The 20,543-nt window shown below is 40.2% G+C and overlaps 2 protein-coding genes across 2 annotated transcripts; one reads left to right on the top strand and one right to left on the bottom strand.

Annotated features, from left to right (window-relative positions):
• On the bottom strand, positions 1-1,393 carry LOC121750828 (LRR receptor-like serine/threonine-protein kinase RPK2). The gene is made up of 2 exons (XM_042145446.1): positions 1,022-1,393; positions 1-784 (listed from the first exon to the last, which is right to left on the bottom strand). Exon 2 carries the CDS (start codon positions 705-707, stop codon positions 213-215), a length of 495 nt encoding a protein of 164 aa, XP_042001380.1. The 5' UTR covers positions 708-784; positions 1,022-1,393; the 3' UTR covers positions 1-212.
• Positions 1,394-5,567: 4,174 nt separating this feature from the next.
• LOC121750827 (NAC domain-containing protein 87-like) lies at positions 5,568-7,603 on the top strand. Its single transcript, XM_042145444.1, has 3 exons — positions 5,568-6,084; positions 6,473-6,753; positions 6,845-7,603. Exons 1-3 carry the CDS (start codon positions 5,868-5,870, stop codon positions 7,322-7,324), a joined length of 978 nt encoding a protein of 325 aa, XP_042001378.1. The 5' UTR covers positions 5,568-5,867; the 3' UTR covers positions 7,325-7,603.
• The last annotated feature ends 12,940 nt before the right edge of the window (positions 7,604-20,543 follow it).

Raw genomic sequence — 20,543 nt, forward strand, 5'->3', positions numbered from 1 at the left:
TGAAACAAAGTTCATTTATTGATACACAACAGCAAAACGAGTGCTATATTTGGATTGGATTTGGATCAACACATGTCCATCAAAATCAGCAAGTTGTTCCACCAGTTTATGAATTCTACAAGTAAACTACAACAAATACAATCAATCCCATGAATGACAATATCTTGTGTGGCCTTTGTTTCATCAGGGAGTGTACCCTCGTACAAATTGTACTAATCAACAGGCAATGCCAGCTTCTCCATCGAATAACTACCACCTAAAATCGAAACATTTGGAAGAGGATTCCATGAGTTTGCCAATACAAGGATTGAAAGACTTGTACAGTTACTAATCTGAGGTGGAATCGGGCCCCCAAAATTGTTCCTCGAAACATCCATCACTTGAAGCTGACTCAACTGACCAAGCTCACTAGGAAGAACCTCCTCCAACAGATTAGAGTACAAGAGAAGGGTCTTTAGCCCACTGCATTTAGCAATTTCTCTTGGAATACCACCAGTCAAGTAATTCCCGGAGAGCTCCAAATGCTCCATCTTCCCACAATTATCACCAATCTCAACTGGAATAGATCCACTAAGCAGATTAAACGACAAGTGAAGCCCGCTTAAATCCATAAACCCGCCCACAAACCCCGGAATTGATCCATTCAACTGATTCCCAGCTAAACTCAGAACTTGAAGGCCCGTACAATTTGACAAAGAGCTCGGCATCCCTCCAAAGATTTTATTGAATCCCAAGTTAAGAACTTTCAATTTCCTCAACCCACTAAATTGAGAGGGCAAAGCACCTGAGATCAAATTCCCTTCAAGATCAAGCACTTGAAGCTTTCCCATACCCCAAATTTCAGCAGGAATTTCACCACTCAATTCATTAAAAGGCAGTGATAAAATCTTCAGTTCACTAAGCTTAGCAACAGCAGCAGACAATTTACCCAAAATTTTACGATTTCCACCCAAACAATTCCTCCTAATCACAAACCCATAGAGCGGAAACTGAGCAATTCGAGCACAAGATAAAGAATTACCTCCGCCGGTTATATTCAGCGCAGCGACCCGCGAACCCGGCCCGCACGAAACGCCGGCCCATGAGCAGTGATTCGGATTGTTGGAACCCCAGCTGCTAAGCACTCTGTAGGGGTCTGAAATTGAGGCCTTGAACTCGAGAAGTAAAGTAGATGGAGATGGAGTAAATCAAGGGGTATTCAAGTCAATTGGGTGAAATGCGAAAGCTTCAATGCGTTTCTTCATCCCTATCGCATGTTTCACCAGAGACAGAGTTATCTCTGTTTTGGCATCCCATATCTTCGCGTGAGTCGGGTTCTGGGATGGAAGAACCGGGTCAGGTAGATAGCTAACATGGCAACCAAACAAAGAAATTAGGGTAGATAGGGAGGCCTATCTATGCCTAACATGGGTAACAAACGGGCCCTAAAAGTAATATATTTAATTTGGCGGTTAAAGAGTTGGAGAGCAGTTATAGCTAGTAAGGCCACCCGCAACGCGTCACGTGGGTGGCCCGGAACCCGTGACGGCAGCGCTACGCGTTGCGGCGCCCCGCTCGTTCCCAGCTCGTCACCATCTCGTCACGAAACCCGTTCCGCCGGGACGTAACGCGGGACAGCTCGCCACGCGCCACGGCGATGTGGCGCGCTCCCAGGCAATGCGTGACGCCCACTCGCCGGCCCGCGAGTGGACGTCGTCACGCTAACGCAATAATTAATTTTTTAAAAAAATTGAATTAAATAAAAAAATTTAAAAAGTAAAACGGTAATGTTACCGTTTAAAAGAGCCGTTTTCAATTTTTTTTACTCTATAAATACTCCTAATTCAGCTTCATTTCACACATAACTACACATCTATTCTTCCAAATTCATCTCCATTTCCTCTCCAATTTTCATCTAACATCTAATCACAAAATGTCCGGCGACGGAAACTCCGGCGGTGGCAGCTCCGGAGCGTGGGATCTCAACGCGTTCGATGACTGGGGGAGCATGTACAACACATTGGGTGGTTCCGGTTCGTCGACGCCGGGCACCTAGGGTTCGGGCACGCCGGGGGTATCAACCACCCAATTTTGATGTTGATGCATACGCCCGTCCCTCCGACCCGTGGTATTTGCAGGGATTATCCCAGATTCGGGAGGATTACCCGGTTCAACCCACTCCGAAAGAAGGCCGAGGCGGGGAAGGAGGCTGAGGCGGGGGAGGCTCCAGGGCGGAGGCGGAGGAGGAGGATCTAGGCCGGCATCCGTACGGCCCCAAAGGTCACCAAGGAATCAACAACCTCGGAAGTGCTTCTAGGAAAAGGTCACCAAGGCCTACCACGAGATTAAGCCAAAAAAGACCCGTCGCCGCACATATAAGATGCTCCGCGCTCACTTTGACCGAGTCGACAGAGAGGTCAAACGATTCTGCGGCATCTACAAGAATGAAGCGGCTCAGTACCAAAGCGGAGCCACGGGAGCCGACATTCTGAGGTCGGCTTTGCGAGTCTACTACGAAGACACCGACAAACAATTCAAATATGCCGATGTTTGGGAGGTCGTCAGGGACGAGGAAAGGTGGGCCGGCGGTGTGCGGTCCCGCTCGGGCTCGACCTCGAAGCGCACGAAGCACACGGCGAGTGGCCAATACTCGTCTGGTGAGGGTGGTTCGGGCATCGGGCCACAAGAGTTTGCCTCGCAGGAGGAGGAGACCCCGCCAGACGATGCCGGGAGTTCCTCCCGTGGGCGCCGTCGGCCGCAAGGGAGAAATGCGGCGAAGGCGGCTAGAGGGAGGAGGGATCGAGCCGAATCAAGCCAGGCGGGCTCAGGCTCGGGCTTGGGGGGACCCTCGAACTCCCTTATGTCCATGTACATGACCGCCACAATGGCGGACACTTCCCGCTTTACGCCTACTCAATACGGAGCCTGGCTTAACGGAGTCCTGTTTATGGCGGCACAACTTGGTGTCCCGCCTCCAAGTGGTCTCAGGGCACATCCACCACCTTCGGAGGATGATTCGCCGGCGGAGTAGTTTTTTTTATTTTCTATAAAATTGTATTTTAAATTATGTCATTTTTATTTTTTTAGGATTTTAATTATGTCTTTTTTTATTTTTTTGAATTTTAAGTTGTATTTTTAATTTATGTTGTAATGTTATTTTATTATTAATGAAGTGTGTTTTTTATTAATTGAATTTGGCGGAAAAAAATGAAATTGAATGAATAGTAATTTAATGGACGGTTTAAGGGACGGTTAAGGGACGGATGGTTGCAGGTTCCGTCAACCCTCCGTCCCTTAGTTAAGGGATGGAGTAAAAAAGTACAGTGTGGTCTGCAAATAGTGTTTTAAGGGACGGTACAGTGACAACGTTCCGTCAACCCTCCGTCCCTTGGTTAAGGGATGGCCGCAAACTAGAATGCAAAGTACAATAATCCGTAATACTACTGGGACTTTCTATCGGTAACATCATAGAAATAAATAGTGATAATAATGGATGATATTAATTTTGATATAAAATTAATATAGTAAGATAGAAATAATACAATAAATTGTATTATTAAAATTAAAATAGATTTTTTTTTGGATATATCCAAATATAAAATAAAGAATATAGTTATAATCGAAGATAGTGGTAATTTATTGTATATATACAATAAGATTTAATTATTCATTTAATCATTATCATATATACGAGAGTTTATTTTATTATGTGATCATTTCATTTGATCAGAGTCATTGTTGAAGTATTAAATTAGTTGCCAAATAAGGTGGGATAATAAAACAAGCATGGTTGTAATTCCTTGGTGGAAAAAAAGTTTCAACCAAAACCTATGCAACAGAAACATTAAAATGTACTCATTTATAAAAAAATTGAAAATTCCATTGAATTATTGAAAAACTCTTATCTGGCAATGCCGATGATTCTGACATGTTCCTTGTTCTACTTAGCCAATCTAAACTTTTAAGACAAGCTATAAAAATAATTTTGAAATAAAACTTGATGCATTAAAGTTTTAAAAATCAATTTCTGATTATAAAACTTACAGCTGGGTTGAGTAGGGGTGACGTGTGGTGACGCCATGCGTGCCCCGGTTGAGTTCTAGGAAAACCATGATTGAAGCTTCTACAACTTCCTAAAAAGTCAAAACCTCAACTCATTGATTTGATTTAATATTTTTAATCAATTTATATATTCATTACAAAGTACTCTTAAATTTATATTTTAATATATAATTCTATTAAAAATTTTATATATACACTAATGCAATGCAATATGAGATCTGCAAAAATAATATTTGTCAATTAGCGATTTTGTATCATACAATTCGTCGTTAATTATATATACACTAACATTTTTCAGAACTGCATTCCTTCACCGTCCAAACATTTTTCTGTGTAATTAGATCTTTGTCAACAAACGATTTTGTTTGGTTATGGTTCTTCCCCTTTCATCAAGACTTTTAAAGTCAATGAGAAAATGGAATTTGTTCTTTCCAACGAAGTTGTTGATTTATATATCATCTAAGTACTCATTTTATTCAGAGTTGAAATAATATAATGAGTATCAGTTGATTAATTATTTGTCAGATCTGTTTAATTTGTTCAATTATCGGAATCCCTATATTTCCGTATCTTGAATTTGACTACCCTATTTTTAAAATTATTATACCATGGATAAATCATACTACTTAACTCCGTTCTGATCCGAATAAAATTTAATATGAAGGACTGAAATGTTATGAGTACTCCGTATTATTTAATTAATTCTAAAGGAGGCGAGGAAAATTCATAATTTGAGCATTAATTGCTAAGAATAGTTAATATTGTAAATTACATAGTCATTTCGAGGAAATGGTATGTCAAACAATGCAGTTTTCATTTCTTTGAAATGCAATTAATGAATTCATTGTAACAATGTTTTTATCCTAACAATAAAAAGTCATTTTTACATTAACTTGTAGGATTCGACATGGATTACATACAAAATATGAAATGCATAGCAAAATTTTGAATACCGTTGTACATGTGAATGATTCATGATTCCATCAAATTTCCGATTTATTTAATCAACATATTTATTGACCAAGACACATTCATGAAAAACAAAAATTCCAAGTGCACATACAATTACCAAATCAATATTACGGCCCCTCATAGAAATATGAATTTATTTAGTGCGCATCAAGTATAATGATTGCTGAGTTTATATGAATTCTAGAAAAAATAAAATAAGTAGTAGTAGTAGTAGTAGTATGATTTAGTAGATGCAATTAGCTACTTAATTACAAAATAATGTTGACCGTTATCACTTAAATCACATCCATTCATTTATTTAAATTCAGCATCAACAAATCCAGGCATTTTCCGCATTGCTCCGCGTTGGCGAAACGTGTATCGTCTCCCACACACCCCACCCCACCCCACCCCCTTATCTCGTCACCATCAGCATGATGTCAGCATCACCATCACCATTTACCTCAACTTGAACTACAAAGTCAATTAAAAAATAGTAAATTGAAAGATTCAAGAGTTGGTTATTTAGTAAGCTTAAATGCAAATAAACTTAGAGCAGAATACAATAATTTTGGACACATAATAATTTAATGAAAAGGTATAAACTGGTTTCGTCCTTTATTAGCAATATAATTCCATTCCCACCACTCTTTCGCTCTCATCTTCCTTGAAACTTCAACACCTCCCCTTGCAATCTTCCTCTATAAAACAAGCAGCCTCTATCCATTTCTCCTCTTTCTCATTTGCTACTCATCATTTTCGCCTCCTTTCCATTACAACACATAGTTTGTTGTACTACTTAGCTTCTACCTACTAATATATATAAAAAAATATACTTTTTCTTTTTTTCTTAAAAAAAATAGAGAGAGGCAAAAATGGAACTAGGGTTAGGTGGAGCAGGTCCATCAATGGTGAAGAGCAGTAAGGAAGAAGATGTGGAGTTAGTTGAGCTGCCTCCAGGCTTCAGATTCCACCCCACTGATGAAGAGATCATCACGCACTACCTCTTGCACAAGGTTCTCGACCGCCGCTTCGTCGCCAAGGCCATTGGAGAAGCCGATCTTAACAAGTGTGAACCATGGGATTTACCAAGTAATTCTTTTTTCTCTCTCTCTCTCTCTATATATAATTATTTCATGCATAGATATTTAATGATAATTAATTACCTCTTAATTATATTCTGATAAAATATATAGCTGTGTAGGAGTATTAATTAGATCAAGAAATTAAGCTAAGATGTACTAACAAATTATTTATGATCGATCATCTATTTCAGTGTAATAACCGAGACACGTAGCTTGTAAGAAAGAGATGATTGTAAACATCACGGAATTTGTATTTCGTGTAATATTCTTGTATTCTATCGTGACAAGGAACATTCCGATGTTAATACTCCATTTAATAGATCCAAGATATCTAAGTCACGTTTTCGAAAATTTGTTTTAATTATAATTAATTAGTGGTTTACCGATGATTGCAGAAAAGGCTAAAATGGGAGAAAAGGAATGGTTCTTCTTCTGCCAGCGAGACCGGAAGTATCCGACCGGAATGAGAACGAACCGGGCGACTAAGTCCGGTTACTGGAAGGCGACGGGTAAAGACAAGGAGATTCACCGAGGCAGAAACTGCCTGGTGGGAATGAAGAAAACTCTTGTTTTCTACAAAGGTAGAGCTCCAAAAGGAGAGAAGACTAATTGGGTGATGCACGAGTTTCGCCTCGAGGGCAACTTCTCCACCTACAACTTCTCTAGAGCCGCTAAGGTAGATAACTCATATATCTGACTTTAAAATATACGGTTTTTATCATGTTTTGCCTTATCATGATCTGATGGTTGCTTATGTGATTTGGTAGGAGGAGTTTGTGGTGTGCCGCGTGTTCCACAAGAACAGCGGGATTAGAAGGAGCCCGGGGGTGGAGCTAACGAGGATGGACTCGTTGGTGGATCATCTACTGGCGGCGGAGAGCCCCACGGGGCAGCTTCCGACGCTCACGGAATACAATGAGCAGGCTGATCAAAGGGTATTTTGGGAAAATCACAAGTTTCAGCAGCAATACGAACAGTTTTCAACTGCGCCGCAGTTTTACGCTCCCCAAAATGCCCTTCCAACGCCACCATCTATGCTTGGTTATGGAAATCAACCAAAAATGGAGCATTTCGACGCTTCGGTGATGAGTCGTTCACAGGATACCGGGCTTAGCACCGAAAACGCAGCGAATCACGAGATAACGTCGAAGAATGCAGCAGCGTTTAATGAGGATGATGAACAAGGGCTGGATGCTCTTGCTTTTAGCCCAGATATATCAGATATGGAGAACTTTTGGAGGTACTAGACCCGACCCGACCCGACTCGACCCTTCAACGCCGGTGTTTTAGTCATGCAAGAAGGTGCTTCATCGTGTACATACTTCTACTAGTTTTAATTAATGATCATGTTGTTGTTAGGATTGTTCCTTTTTTCATTTTAGGAAATAATATATTTCTATATACATAGGTAGCTCTGCTGATTATTTGCTATATTGCTAACACAGATTGTGAGCCATGTACAATATTTATATATGTCCTGATCATCATTCTTTTATTTTCAGTAATGAATTAACTCTTTGTTTCGACTTTTGTGTGTCTTCATTCATGCATGTGTGGTTGGGTTCTTTTCACGTTTGATTGCTTTTTGAAACATCAGTCCACAAATTACTACTACTACCATTAGCATTTACTAGAATCTAAATTGAAGGCCAAGTTTGCCAATTAAATTGCTATAGATGGTAAATTTTTTGACAGTCTTACACTTTTTTTAAATCCGAAAATTAAATTGTTAAAGATGAAGACTTCGCAATTATCTCATCTGTCTCATATCTGGCAAAATATGCGATAATAAGAGCATCCTGAGTGGTGCGGATGTCCCGGCGGACATCCCCGCGGACATCCCAAAAACACCTCCTACCACGTCATAAGGACATCCCACTGCACAGTGGCGGACATCCCCAAGGACATCCCGACGGACTTCCCACAATAATAAAAATTCACAAATTCACCAAATTAAACAATTTACGGAATTAAAATTTCGACACAAATACGGAGAAATTGCAACCACTTTATTTTAAAAAAACATACATAGTAAAAAAAAACATACATAATTATTAAAAAAAATTACATAGTTAAAAAAAACCGATGTCTCACTCCTCGGATTCCCCGCCGCCAGTACCCTCGTCGTCCCCGCCTGTAGTCCCCTCGTCGCCACTCTCCGCCATGTCTCCCAACCCCAAATCGCGCCGCATACTGTTGATGATATCCTTCAGCGACGACTTGTAATGGCGATCGATCGATGTCCGCCATTCAACTATTGCACGTAACAGGGTTTCATGTTGCGCGACGCGGGCGAGTGAGGGGAGCTCGGGATCGTTTTGGGTAGGAGCTACCGATTGGGCCTCGGCGGACCCGCTGGCGCTTCCACTTGCCATCCGGGCCGCAGAATTTTGCCCCACCGGGTGACGGCGGCGGGCCGACGATGAAGGTGTCGGGAACTCTGCCTCGGCGGGGGGGTCGTGGGAACCAGCACTGCTACTGTACTCCCCGGAGGAGCTGATCTTCGTCTGCTTCGGCCAGCCAGATTCAACACCCGCAGTAAACTTGGCCGAAGACTGCACCACAAGATACACCTCCCAATATTTGAATTCCCTGAAGCCCGCCGCAGCGTCTATGAACTGATGGTGAGACAGAAGCTTCACATCCTCGGCAGATATGCCGCTGGTTGCCGAGCGGAGATTGTTTGTGTAAATGCCGACAAATCGACTAAGCTGTCTCTTCAGCCGCTCCCACTGTTTCCGGCATTGCTCTCCGTTGTGAGGCTTCCCCCTGGCGGTTTGAATTGGAGGTAGCTTTGGCTAATGCGCCACCACATCCTGTCGATATGCTGGTTAGCCCCGATATATGAATCCTCCACTATACTGATCCACGCCTTCGCAAGCGCGATGCACTCCTCTGTGCTCCAGGAGGTCCTCTTTTTCCCGCTGGATCCCTCCCCCACCTCAGCGACCACCGCCTCACCATCGTACCCTGCCGCAGGCGAGGTAGTGCCCCGTCCCCTGCCCCTCCCCCTCCCCCTCATCCCTGTCGCCGTTGGTGCGTCTGTGGGAGAATCCCGGATCGGAGATAGCCCCAACTCCTCCATCGAGAATGTCTCGATGCCAGTGAACTGAGTCTCGAGAGGAGTACTCGGTGGATTTTCCTCCGACAGTAAATCCATATAGGGGCGATAGACATTGTCCACCGGTGATTGGGGGACCCCCTGCATACTCCCCCCGCAGCGACAGGCGAGACCTGCATCATCCTCGGCATCATCATCTCGGGCATCTGGGGCGGCATCATCTCGGGCATCTAGGGCGGCATCATCCCCGGCATTGGGGTCATTCCGGCACTCACCCCGGGCATTTGGGGCATCATCACATACCAAGGTGGGTACATGTTGTAGGACCCGGGCATCATCCCCACCTTCATTTGGGGTTGGGGCATCATCCCCGCCATTCCGGACATCGTGGCGAACATTGGGGTACTTCTGCCAACGGGAAAGATCAGTCCCTGTGACTCGCTCGTGGCGGGGGAATCACTATCGTGGTGCTCCATTTATCTTCGAAAGAAAAGTATTTAGAGATAGATACTCGTTAATACAAGTGGGGTGAATGAAATGAAATTCAACGAGCCGTATTTATAGAATTTTCAAAAAAAATAATAAAATAATCGGGACGTCCGCGCGGACGTCCGTGGGGTCAACGCAATGGCGGACGTCCGCAAGGATGTCGCCACGGACTTCCCGGGAACGCCGCGGAACTGCGGTGTCCGCAGCGGACGTCCGTATCCGCGTCACCTTTGCACAATGGCGGACGTCCCGCGCGGACGTCCGGCACGCCGGTTGGACGTCCGCCGGGACGGGCACCATTGCGGATGCTCTTAGGCAACTGATTTTACCACGTGGAAGTGTTATAAATATGTTAACTTATTTCTTTAGGGTGATACTAAGTTTATGTGGTACTGGTGTGCTTAAAATTGTCTAACACATCATCCCATATTTCGACTAAAAGGAGACATGAGGGATAATGGTGAAATTTTCATTCTTCATAATTTCATTTTAAAATTTTTAAAAATTGAGATTAACCAGAATTTTATCAATTTTCATGATTTATTTGGCATCTTAGTTTGAACTAAATGTATGTCTTATATATTGTTTCATGCTAGTGAAGAAGACAGTGAACCAAGTTAGAAACTTTCATTATATATATATTGGTCAACAATATTGTTAATCGTAAACAGCTGCCATTGTTTTCAAGGAAGTGGTTAGACATTAATTTCCAACTCTAGACTTTCTAATATAGTTATAAAATCAAATGGATTTAAGGTGGGCGACACATCGATCTATTCACATTTTAACGATGCCCGCAAGAGTTTTTTTTCTATTTCATTTGTACTTATTTAGAAAATTGATTAGTGAGATACTGAAAAAGTATGGTTCTATAAATAATTTTTAAGTCGAGATATTGAGTGTAGTGGTGGGTGGGAGCAGTTCCCATTCACATATATAGATTTTCCCATGCATCCCAAGTTATTTCCAACATTCTCACAATTATAATTTGAGACTTTTGAATTTCTTTCAATTTGAAATATAACTATTCTTACCTCCTACTTCTTACCATGTTTAAGAACTGATCTCATGCACAACACTATGAATTGCCTCTGTTTACTTCTTCTTAGCATAAAACGTACGCAAATTATGATGCTAGTATATTACACTTTAATTTATAGAACCTAATTAAAATTTCGCAAGCGTTAAATCCCTGGTTGGACATAAAGTTTTTCATATTTTAATGATAATTTTGTTGATTGCATTACTGTTTGAAACATAATTAATAAATGTTTTACATTATATAAAATTCAACTAAATTTTTTTATAAATGGAATTAGATATTTAAGATAATTCATTGGTTGCAACTTGCAACAAAGCATCGATGAAAATGAACTAGACTTCGTAATCGAGCCCATATATCACAGTGGCTCCAGGGAGAAAAACTCAAAATAAATGGACTTTTGGGTTTATTTTAAAGATAGGAGAAATTAATTAATTTGAGATATGGATGCCACTTGTCATCTCCAATCTTCTTGAATGTCTCGTTTAATTTACCTTTTTACCCAAAAAATGAATCTCTCATCTCTATGGTAAATCACGGTTTAATCACAATTTATTCTTTGAGGAAGTAATTTTGTACCCAATGCGCATAATGAGTCCCCACAATGGATAAAACTCTCACATTTCTTTTGGCGGGATTCGGACCTAAAACCTTGTACTCAATTACTTCATCAAACCGACGAATCCTCGTGCGAATTCAAAAATATGTAATAATCATTAATTCATTCAACAATCACAATCTACCAACATTATAACAAAAACAAAACCACAGTTTCTCAAAGATTGAGAACCAAAAAAATCACACATGTAAATTGACAAAAGGAATCAAGAAAAGCAACAAGTGATCGAGTAATTAAGAAGTATCTCTAGCTAGCTAGTTGATTAGTTAGATGCATTTGAAATGGATAATAAGGGCAATCAATTAATGCTCAAACATGCCTCAAGAGATTTCAACTGATTAGATTCTTGCGTAGAGTCTAATCATATTTATCTGTCCATCACAAATCAAGGGTGTTATTAGTGTTAATTACACTCTCAATAATCCAGGCTATCAGTAACATGCCATAACTTTATCATCAAACATTTCACAATTATTGGTCTCTGCTAGCACGCACACACTAGACTTTCAAAATTACAACATAATCTAAGAAATTAAATTAGCCAAGTTTAAACACAAAAGTGTGAAAGCGGAAAAGTTTAGCTGTTGGAATATTCCCAGTTTCCTTTATGAATCTGCAACTTAATTAGTTATCCTCTACATTTATGCATGTACGCCACCACAGTTGGACCACTGCTCTTACTAAGACTTTAATTTAGTAATTAAATTTTGTATAACCTTCTTCAAATTAATTCAAGAGAGAGAGAGAGAGCGATTGTATATGTGTATATGAATATATAAAAATGGTTATTAATTAATTAATTAATTAATGTGACATGTTAGAAGATTAATGCAAAGATCACGGAGGATTAATGCGAAGATCACGAGATCAATTACAATGATTCTTCTTCTAATTATAGCTAGGGCAAATCATATGTAAATCTTACCAAATGTAACATATCCTCTGCCTATTTTAGGCGTGTATCTCCCTCTTTGTGAATAGACAAGAATGAATAAGAACTCTCCCATCAACATGGTACCAGAGCAGAGGCTCAGAATATAGATTCATCATAGCCATATACCGTTTCTCGGCCAGAAGGCAGAGGACATCACCGAAACCTGAAAAATGTCAGAAGGAGACGACGTTAAAACCGGCGAACTCAAACTCAAGGCAAGCAAGAATGTTACAATAGCATTCAAGCTAAATGGAAGAAATTATCCACTGTGGTCTCGTCTAATGCGAGTTGCCATTGGAAGCAGACGGGCACTAAGGCACATCACGGGAGTGCCGGAACCCCCGAGACCAACCGATAAGGAGTATCTGGAGTGGGAGGAGACCGATTTAGTGGTCTTCTCCTGGATCGTGGACAATATGGAAGTCGAGATCGTCGGAGATTTCGCACATCATCAGAGTGCTAAGGCGATTTGGGAGAGCTTGGCCGTGACGTACCAAAGCACATCAGATTCGTACATGTTGTACGATTTAGAAGACAAAGCAAGTCGGATTGTTCAAGGAGACATGGATCTGGAAACCTATTGGAGAACCCTGCACGGAGTTTGGATCGAAATTGATCGATGCCAAACCAAAACAATCACCTGCTGTGACAAAGGAATCGGTGAGTACCGGAATATAATCAATACCCGAAGGCTTTACAAATTCTTGGCGGGACTGAATTCCCAATTCGAAGGAACAAGGAGGGATATCCTCAAGGAGAGTCCGATACCACCAGTAGACGTCGCGTACGGGTGGGTGAAACGGGAAGCCACCCGGCTAAAGATCATGCCGGCGACAAACCCGGACCCAACCGGCGCATCGAATGGAGTAGGCCTCGGATTTGGAGCCCGGAACACAAAATTTCCTCCTCAACCGGCGCAGCCCCGCCCCAGTCAGAACCTCGCCGCCACCAACTACCGCCGCGGAGCAGCCAAAACCGACAAGACGAAACTATGGTGCTCAAACTGTGGAATGAACAAGCACACTCGTGAAAACTGCTTCAAACTAATCGGTTTTCCAGAGTGGTGGGACGAAAACCAGAAGGGGAAGGCGAAGTTAGCCATTGGAACGGAGGAAATCAGCGGAACCGAGCCTGTCGCCCGTGGGCGAGTTGCCGACGGAGGAGCCACACGCGACGACGGCGGCAGACGAGGAGAGGAGATGGGGCGAGCGGCGTTCGCCGGTCGGGTCGGAGGAGAGGAAAGCGGCGGAACTACCGAAGGAGGTAATGGGCTAGGGTTTGATGAACCTAGCCCATATCATAACTTAAAACCTCATCCTCCAATTTTTCGTAAATTACAAATTGACCCCCGAATTGTGCAGCCTGTCCCCCATACTTTGATTAATCCCACAATGAACCCCATGCTATGTGATAATTTAGCTATTAGCCCCAATAGTTTTGAAATATTACATAACCTGCCTATTGCATGTGCGGTACAACATAAGTTTAGGACGAAAGATGATAGGTGGATTTTTGATTGTGGGGCAACCGATACTATGACTCATGATAGACAGGATTTTGTGAATTTTTGTGGGACTATGAAAAGTCAGATACAAACCGCAGATGGGGAATTTACGTCAGTAGAGGGGAGTGGAACAATTGAGATATCCCCAACGTTAAGATTGTCAAATTGTCTTTATGTTCCGAAACTGTCACATAAGCTGATGTCTATTAGTCACGTGACGAAGGAATTGAACTGTACATTACTGATGCATCCCAATTTCTGTGTATTACAGGATATCAGGACGAGGAGGATAATTGGGCGTGGCACTGAGCGTCAAGGCCTCTACTATGTTGACGAGATGGCTCACCAAGGCAGTGCCGCAATGCTGGCTCACGGATCTGCAACCCGAGACGCTTGGTTGTGGCACAGACGTTTAGGTCATCCATCTCTTGGTTATTTTAAACTACTTTTTCTGAATTTTTCGCATCTTAAGGATTTTGAGTGTGAATCATGTGTTTTGGCAAAGAGCCACAGACAATCGTTTAAATCTACTGAAACTCGTGTTAAGAGTCTTTTTTCACTAGTGCATGCTGATGTTTGGGGCCCTGCGCCCGTTACTGGTGATCATGGTTTTCGATATTTTTTATTATTTGTGGATGATTGTTCAAGAATGACGTGGGTATATTTTTTGAAAAACAAGTCGGAAGTTTATGAAAAATTTATCCTTTTTTACAAACTAATCGAGACCCAATTTCAGACAACTATAAAGGTCCTTAGGTCTGATAATGGGAGGGAGTTTGTTAATCGAGAAATGTCAAATTTTTTCGTGGATAAAGGGTTAGTTCACCAAACCTCGTGCCCATACACCCCTGAACAAAACGGAGTAGCCGAAAGGAAAAATAGGATCATTATGGAAATAACTCGTGCTTTGTTCTTTGACTCTAATGTTCCTAAATTTTTGTGGCCTGAAGCTGTTGCTACGTCTGTTTATTTGGTGAACCGTCTCCCTACAAAAATCTTAAAAATGAAAACCCCGTTGCAGCTTTTATCCTCTCTAGCCGATGTACCTGACCCTCTTACCCTACCCCTTAAAATTTTTGGGTGCTCGGTGTATGTTCATGTTCCCAAACACGAAAGAACAAAATTTTCCGCGTGCGCTATTAAGTGTGTTTTCTTGGGGTATGGAATAAATCAAAAGGGATATAGGTGCTTTGATCCATCGTCTAGGAAGATTATAACAACCATGAACTGTAATTTCTTGGAGTGTGAGTACTACTACACCAATCTTAGTGGTCAGGGGGAGAGTAGGACTTTTGATAGGACAAGTGGACCCCTAAATTGGTTTGTGTCATCACCAAGCGAATCTGCTGCGGAACCAACAGAGACAGTTAGTACTGCCGCCGAGACCGTCATGTCGCCGGCAGAGCCTCCTCAGTCACCCACACCTGATCATCCTCCTCCAGTGATATCTGAGGTAACCACCGAAACTGAGGTCAATAGTACAGATATTCCTAATGATACTGATGCAGAAGGAACGGAGAGTGCCGCAATTGATGGGGACACTGGACAGTACGTACTCCCAGACAGGAGCACAAGAGGTATTCCACCAAAAAGATACAGTCCCGAGCGTATATCAAAGAAGAGCAGATATTCAGTGGCGAATTTAGCAACGGCAAATCTGACCGAAATGGCAAAGGCCTTCATGGCAGCACTATATGAGGAGGAAGAGCTTCCTAGGACGGCCGAAGAGGCAATAAAAATTCCACATTGGAGAGAAGCAATGCTTGTCGAAATGAAGGCACTAATGAAGAATAAAACGTGGGAAGTGTGTATGAGGCCTGAGGGATCCAGACCAGTGGGGTGCCGCTGGGTATTCACAGTCAAGAGAAAACCCGATGGGTCGATTGATCGCTACAAAGCAAGACTAGTAGCAAAAGGTTATACTCAAACCTATGGAGTTGATTATGCGGAGACCTTCTCACCAGTAGCAAAAATGAACACTATCCGCGTACTATTCTCCATTGCAGCGACGAAGAACTGGCCACTACATCAGTTTGATGTAACTAATGTTTTCTTGCATGGAGAGCTGACTCGGCCAATCTATATGGAGGCCCCACCAGGATTCGATGGGGAATTCAAGGCAGGAGAAGTGTGTAAACTCAAGAAGACACTTTATGGTTTGAAGCAGTCACCAAGGGCATGGTTTGGACGATTCACGGAAGTAATGAAGAAGTATGGATACAAACAGAGTAATTCAGATCATACTTTGTTCCTAAAGAAGAGGAAAGGGAAGATTACCTGCCTAATTATATATGTGGACGATATGATCCTTACTGGGGATGATGAGGAAGAAATCGGGCAGCTAAGGAAGAATCTATTTGCGGAATTTGAGATGAAGGACTTGGGCCTACTGAAATATTTCCTAGGCATTGAAGTAATGCGATCCAAGAAGGGGATATTTATAAGCCAACGGAAGTATGTTTTGGACCTCTTGGCTGAGACAGGAATGCTAGACTGCAAGCCTGCAGAGACCCCAATGATGCAGAACCATGGCCTTCGACTGATTGGAGGAGCCGAACTCACTCACCAAACGAGATATCAATGACTAGTGGGTAAGCTTATCTATCTCTCGCATACTAGACCTGATATTGCGTATGCCGTGGGAGTAGTCAGTCAATTCATGCATAAACCACAAGTTGATCACTGGGAAGCAGCTTTGAGAATCGTACGCTATTTAAAGGGGACGGCAGGGCATGGGATCTTGTTCGAAAATCACGGGAACTTGAAGGTGCATGGGTTCACAGACGCAGATTGGGCAGGGAACCCAAATGATCGAAAATCCACTGCGGGGTATTTTACCTTTGTCGGGGGTAATTTGGTGACTTGGCGAAGCAAGAAGCAGAAGGTGGTAGCTTTATCAAGTGCAGAAGCAGAATTTCGTGGAATCAAAAGCGGAATAACAGAGATTCTATGGCTAAAGAAGCTGATGACAGAACTTGGCCTAATGCCAAAGGAACCGTGCAAGCTCTTTTGTGACAATAAAGCAGCGATCAGTATATCTGAAAATCCGGTGCAACACGATCGTACAAAGCATGTTGAAGTAGACCGACACTTCATCAAAGAGAATATAGAAGCAAAGGTTATAAACCTTCCATTTGTCCGTTCAAAGGACCAGCTGGCAGATATCCTTACGAAGGCTGTAGATGCGAGAAGTTTTAGTGAAGTATTGGGCAAGTTAAGAATGGGAAATCCCCTTACTTAACTTGAGGGGGAGTGTTAGAAGATTAATGCAAAGATCACGGAGGATTAATGCGAAGATCACGAGATCAATTACAATGATTCTTCTTCTAATTATAGCTAGGGCAAATCATATGTAAATCTTACCAAATGTAACATATCCTCTGCCTATTTTAGGCGTGTATCTCCCTCTTGTGAATAGACAAGAATGAATAAGAACTCTCCCATCAACATGACATAAGAGCTTGCTTGTTGAGTATTGAAAGCTAAGGTAGCCTATGGTTCATACTTGCACGCATGGTAACTATTACATGGAAATTGATGCTTCATTCAACCAAAAACATTATCTTTGTAAATGGCATATCCTAATCAAGATTCCCAATTTTTTGCATGGAAATATGGAGATTTAATGAAGTAACTCCTACTCTACCCCTTTATTTGCCTAAAATGCTCAATGCATGACGCTCTATCCTCTCTCTCTCATCACAAACATTTTTTTGTGTGATAAATAAATATTTTATGTATTATAAGTTAGATTGCAAAAAAGACTATAGTACGTAATAGAAACACTAGTTTAAGCCAGATAATGTAATTATAAATATTCGTCGAATTTCAACTTTGAGATTTTTTTTACTTCAAAATTATCCGCGTTACCATTAAATCATCCCAATAAAATTATTTTTTACTACTACTATTGAGAAGTTTCAAGAAATTAAAGTACATTAATGTTTTTATATAGACTGATAATTTGGCATTAAAATCGTATGCTACAGTCCAGTTTTATTTAATAAATTTTAATTCTTTTCATAATTTTCCAAAATTAAAATTCCACCAAAATTGGAATCGGATTTCGGTGAACTTGCAGTTACTAATGCTAGCATAGAAATTATAAACAAAATGATGCACAATGTTCACATTTATGATGGTCAAAAGTTAGATGTTGACGGCGACTTCTTGAATATTCATATTTCACTTTTTAGTACTCCTCCTACTTTATATCTATTTTTTTAGCATTCGTTTAACATTTAATTACCACTTCCTCCTCCTCCGTCCTATAAGAATATGCACTCTTTTCATTTTACTATATCCCACAAGAATATGCACTTTCCAATTTATGAGCTATTTTCTTCTCTAATGAGGTGAGATTTATTTCCCACTAACAATAATTTAATTATATTTTCTCTTCACCTCTCTCTTACTTCACCAATTTTGCATTAAAACTTATGCTAAACTTAAAGTGTATATTTTTTGGGACTGGGAGAGTATATGTTAGCACTGAAAATAATTAAAGTTTGAGAATCCTTCTATACTCTACGGAAAACCCACAATTTCAATTACCCATTTTATATTAAAAAATAAAACCACTATATTCAAACGATGTTAATCTATAAATTCAAACCAACTACTCTTCTGTAGCAGTTGACTTTTCGAATTATTTATGATATGTCATCTGATTTGCATATTTTATAAAATTGTTTTATTTCATTCAAAAAAGATTAAACTAAGATATCTTAAATTTAACTATGTACTATTGTGTAACAATGAGCTACAGTATATTTACATTGAGAATTAGTTCTGCCGACTATATCACAACCCCTCTTTTATATTCACATTTCCTTTGTTCATTTACAATTTTACTAGATCCATTATTAAATTTCCTTTGTTCATTTACAATTTTACTAGATCCATTAATTCGAAACTCGGAACAAGTTCTATCCAATAAAATAAACTCCTACTATGTCGAACTAGAATCAATGTAGGAGTAATATTTATATAGAATTAGTATCTACTAATATTATCTATGTACTAACATGTTAAATTATGTACTAACATGTTAAATGAAGAAACTAGGATCGGTAGTTTGATGAATATGTTTCTTGATTTCATTGTGTGCTAGGGTTACAATTCTTATAGATACAATCAATCATTGTGTGCTAGGGTTACAATTCTTATAGATACAATCAATCCTCCATATGGTAAGGAGATAATCTAGCTATGGTAAGAATCAATTTGTGATCAATTGTCTTAATTACATGATTTCTTTCCAATATGTACAAAGTTATCTTTATGTAACACATTTCATAGCTAAAGAATCAATTTGTGATCAATTGTCTTAATTACATGATTTCTTTCCAATATGTACAAAGTTATCTTTATGTAACACATGAAATATGTTTACATGTATAGTATAATTTTGTACATAAGTGAAGCTTGTGTTAATGTTGTATTGTGAAAACTAACGTCACGAAGAGAAAAATCTTGTGTTATAATATTTGCAAAAGGTTGGATGTGATGTGACCATTTATTTAATTTGGATTTATGTGGTGGTGGTACCACATAGTATATGATACTTGTCGTCAAATTGAACACCAACGACACTTGCTACAGTATCATATGTCCATGCAAATTATGAGTTGCTTCTTCAAACAAATCTTCTAAGCCACAACAACTATCCTTTAAACAAAATTTACTTTGGTTGTTGAAAACTTAATAAAAATCCTAGTATCACTTAATAATAATAACATACTCCTGCATTAGGAATTTTGAGATTACTGTAATGGATCGGAGCACTAAATATGCTACCTATTAATTAAATAAACCTTGCATATATGTAGAAACTCGAGTTTAGAATTGTCTCAAATTTGTCCTTTTACACTTTGAGCTGATTCTTGTTTATATGATACCAGCAGATGTGAGGTAAAGCATGGTTGTCTTTTAATCAGTAAAAAAAAGAGACTTGTATTATAGGCCTTAAAACATGCAGTTTCATCTATTGTATACTAAGATTAGTATACATGGGGACTGATCACAATGCAGAAAAGCTGTGCACTTCTAACACTCCAACAATCAAGGAATGAGAAGTTTGGAAAATTGAATGAGACAGTCAACATAAGGTACGATTTATCGGAACTGTTAATGTCTAATTAAGACACGAGCTTTAGGATCTAGTCGAATCATGAATGTAACAAGTTGAAAAGAGAGAACAGAATGTGATATGGAAAACAAACATCTGCTCCCAAATTCTCTTTTTGGAAATGCCACATTGTGCTCTGTTGTGAACCAGAGTGCATTATGAAGATTGACCATGAAACTGCCCATGTCTTGTCTTAATACAACAGATCTCTAATCTCTAATAGTGAAGTTGATTTTGAGGTATTTTCCAATGTTATGTGCCTAACTTTGTTACAAATTTTGTCATAACCTCTAAAGTGAATACTGCTCAACTTGACTTATATTTGGCAGAAACCAGTACAAAAAAGTGTCCCATAATGGCGTTTGGTTTCAAATCTCCTCTTAAACTTAAAAGGGGTAACTCCGTCTTTTGAGTCAAAATGGTATCGAAAACTCACATTGGGCTAAAAAACTTACCAGTACTATATATCTATGAAATGGATATTTTCACACATTTTATTCTAAAAGGTATTGGGGGAATTTAAATTTGATGAGACTAAAAACAGTATAGAAAAACATTGTGTTGTGAGATTTTAAGCACAGAACAGCATAATAATATCATAAAAAAACATCTATTCTCGAATTGTGACGAAGACAAATGAGGCATAGATCAATAATCCACACAGCCACAGAAATTGACAAGAAAACA

This window comes from Salvia splendens, chromosome 10, assembly GCF_004379255.2.
Source record: "Salvia splendens isolate huo1 chromosome 10, SspV2, whole genome shotgun sequence".
NCBI classification, from domain to species: Eukaryota; Viridiplantae; Streptophyta; class Magnoliopsida; order Lamiales; family Lamiaceae; genus Salvia; species Salvia splendens.

Excerpts from the sequence above, each read along its gene's own strand:
- LOC121750828 (XM_042145446.1), bottom strand. The coding sequence starts at position 707 with ATGCCGAGCTCTTTGTCAAATTGTACGGGCCTTCAAGTTCTGAGTTTA.
- LOC121750827 (XM_042145444.1), top strand. The coding sequence starts at position 5,868 with ATGGAACTAGGGTTAGGTGGAGCAGGTCCATCAATGGTGAAGAGCAGT. Across the intron at positions 6,085-6,472 it reads TGAACCATGGGATTTACCAA|AAAAGGCTAAAATGGGAGAA; the intron begins GTAATTCTTTTT and ends CGATGATTGCAG. Across the intron at positions 6,754-6,844 it reads ACTTCTCTAGAGCCGCTAAG|GAGGAGTTTGTGGTGTGCCG; the intron begins GTAGATAACTCA and ends GTGATTTGGTAG.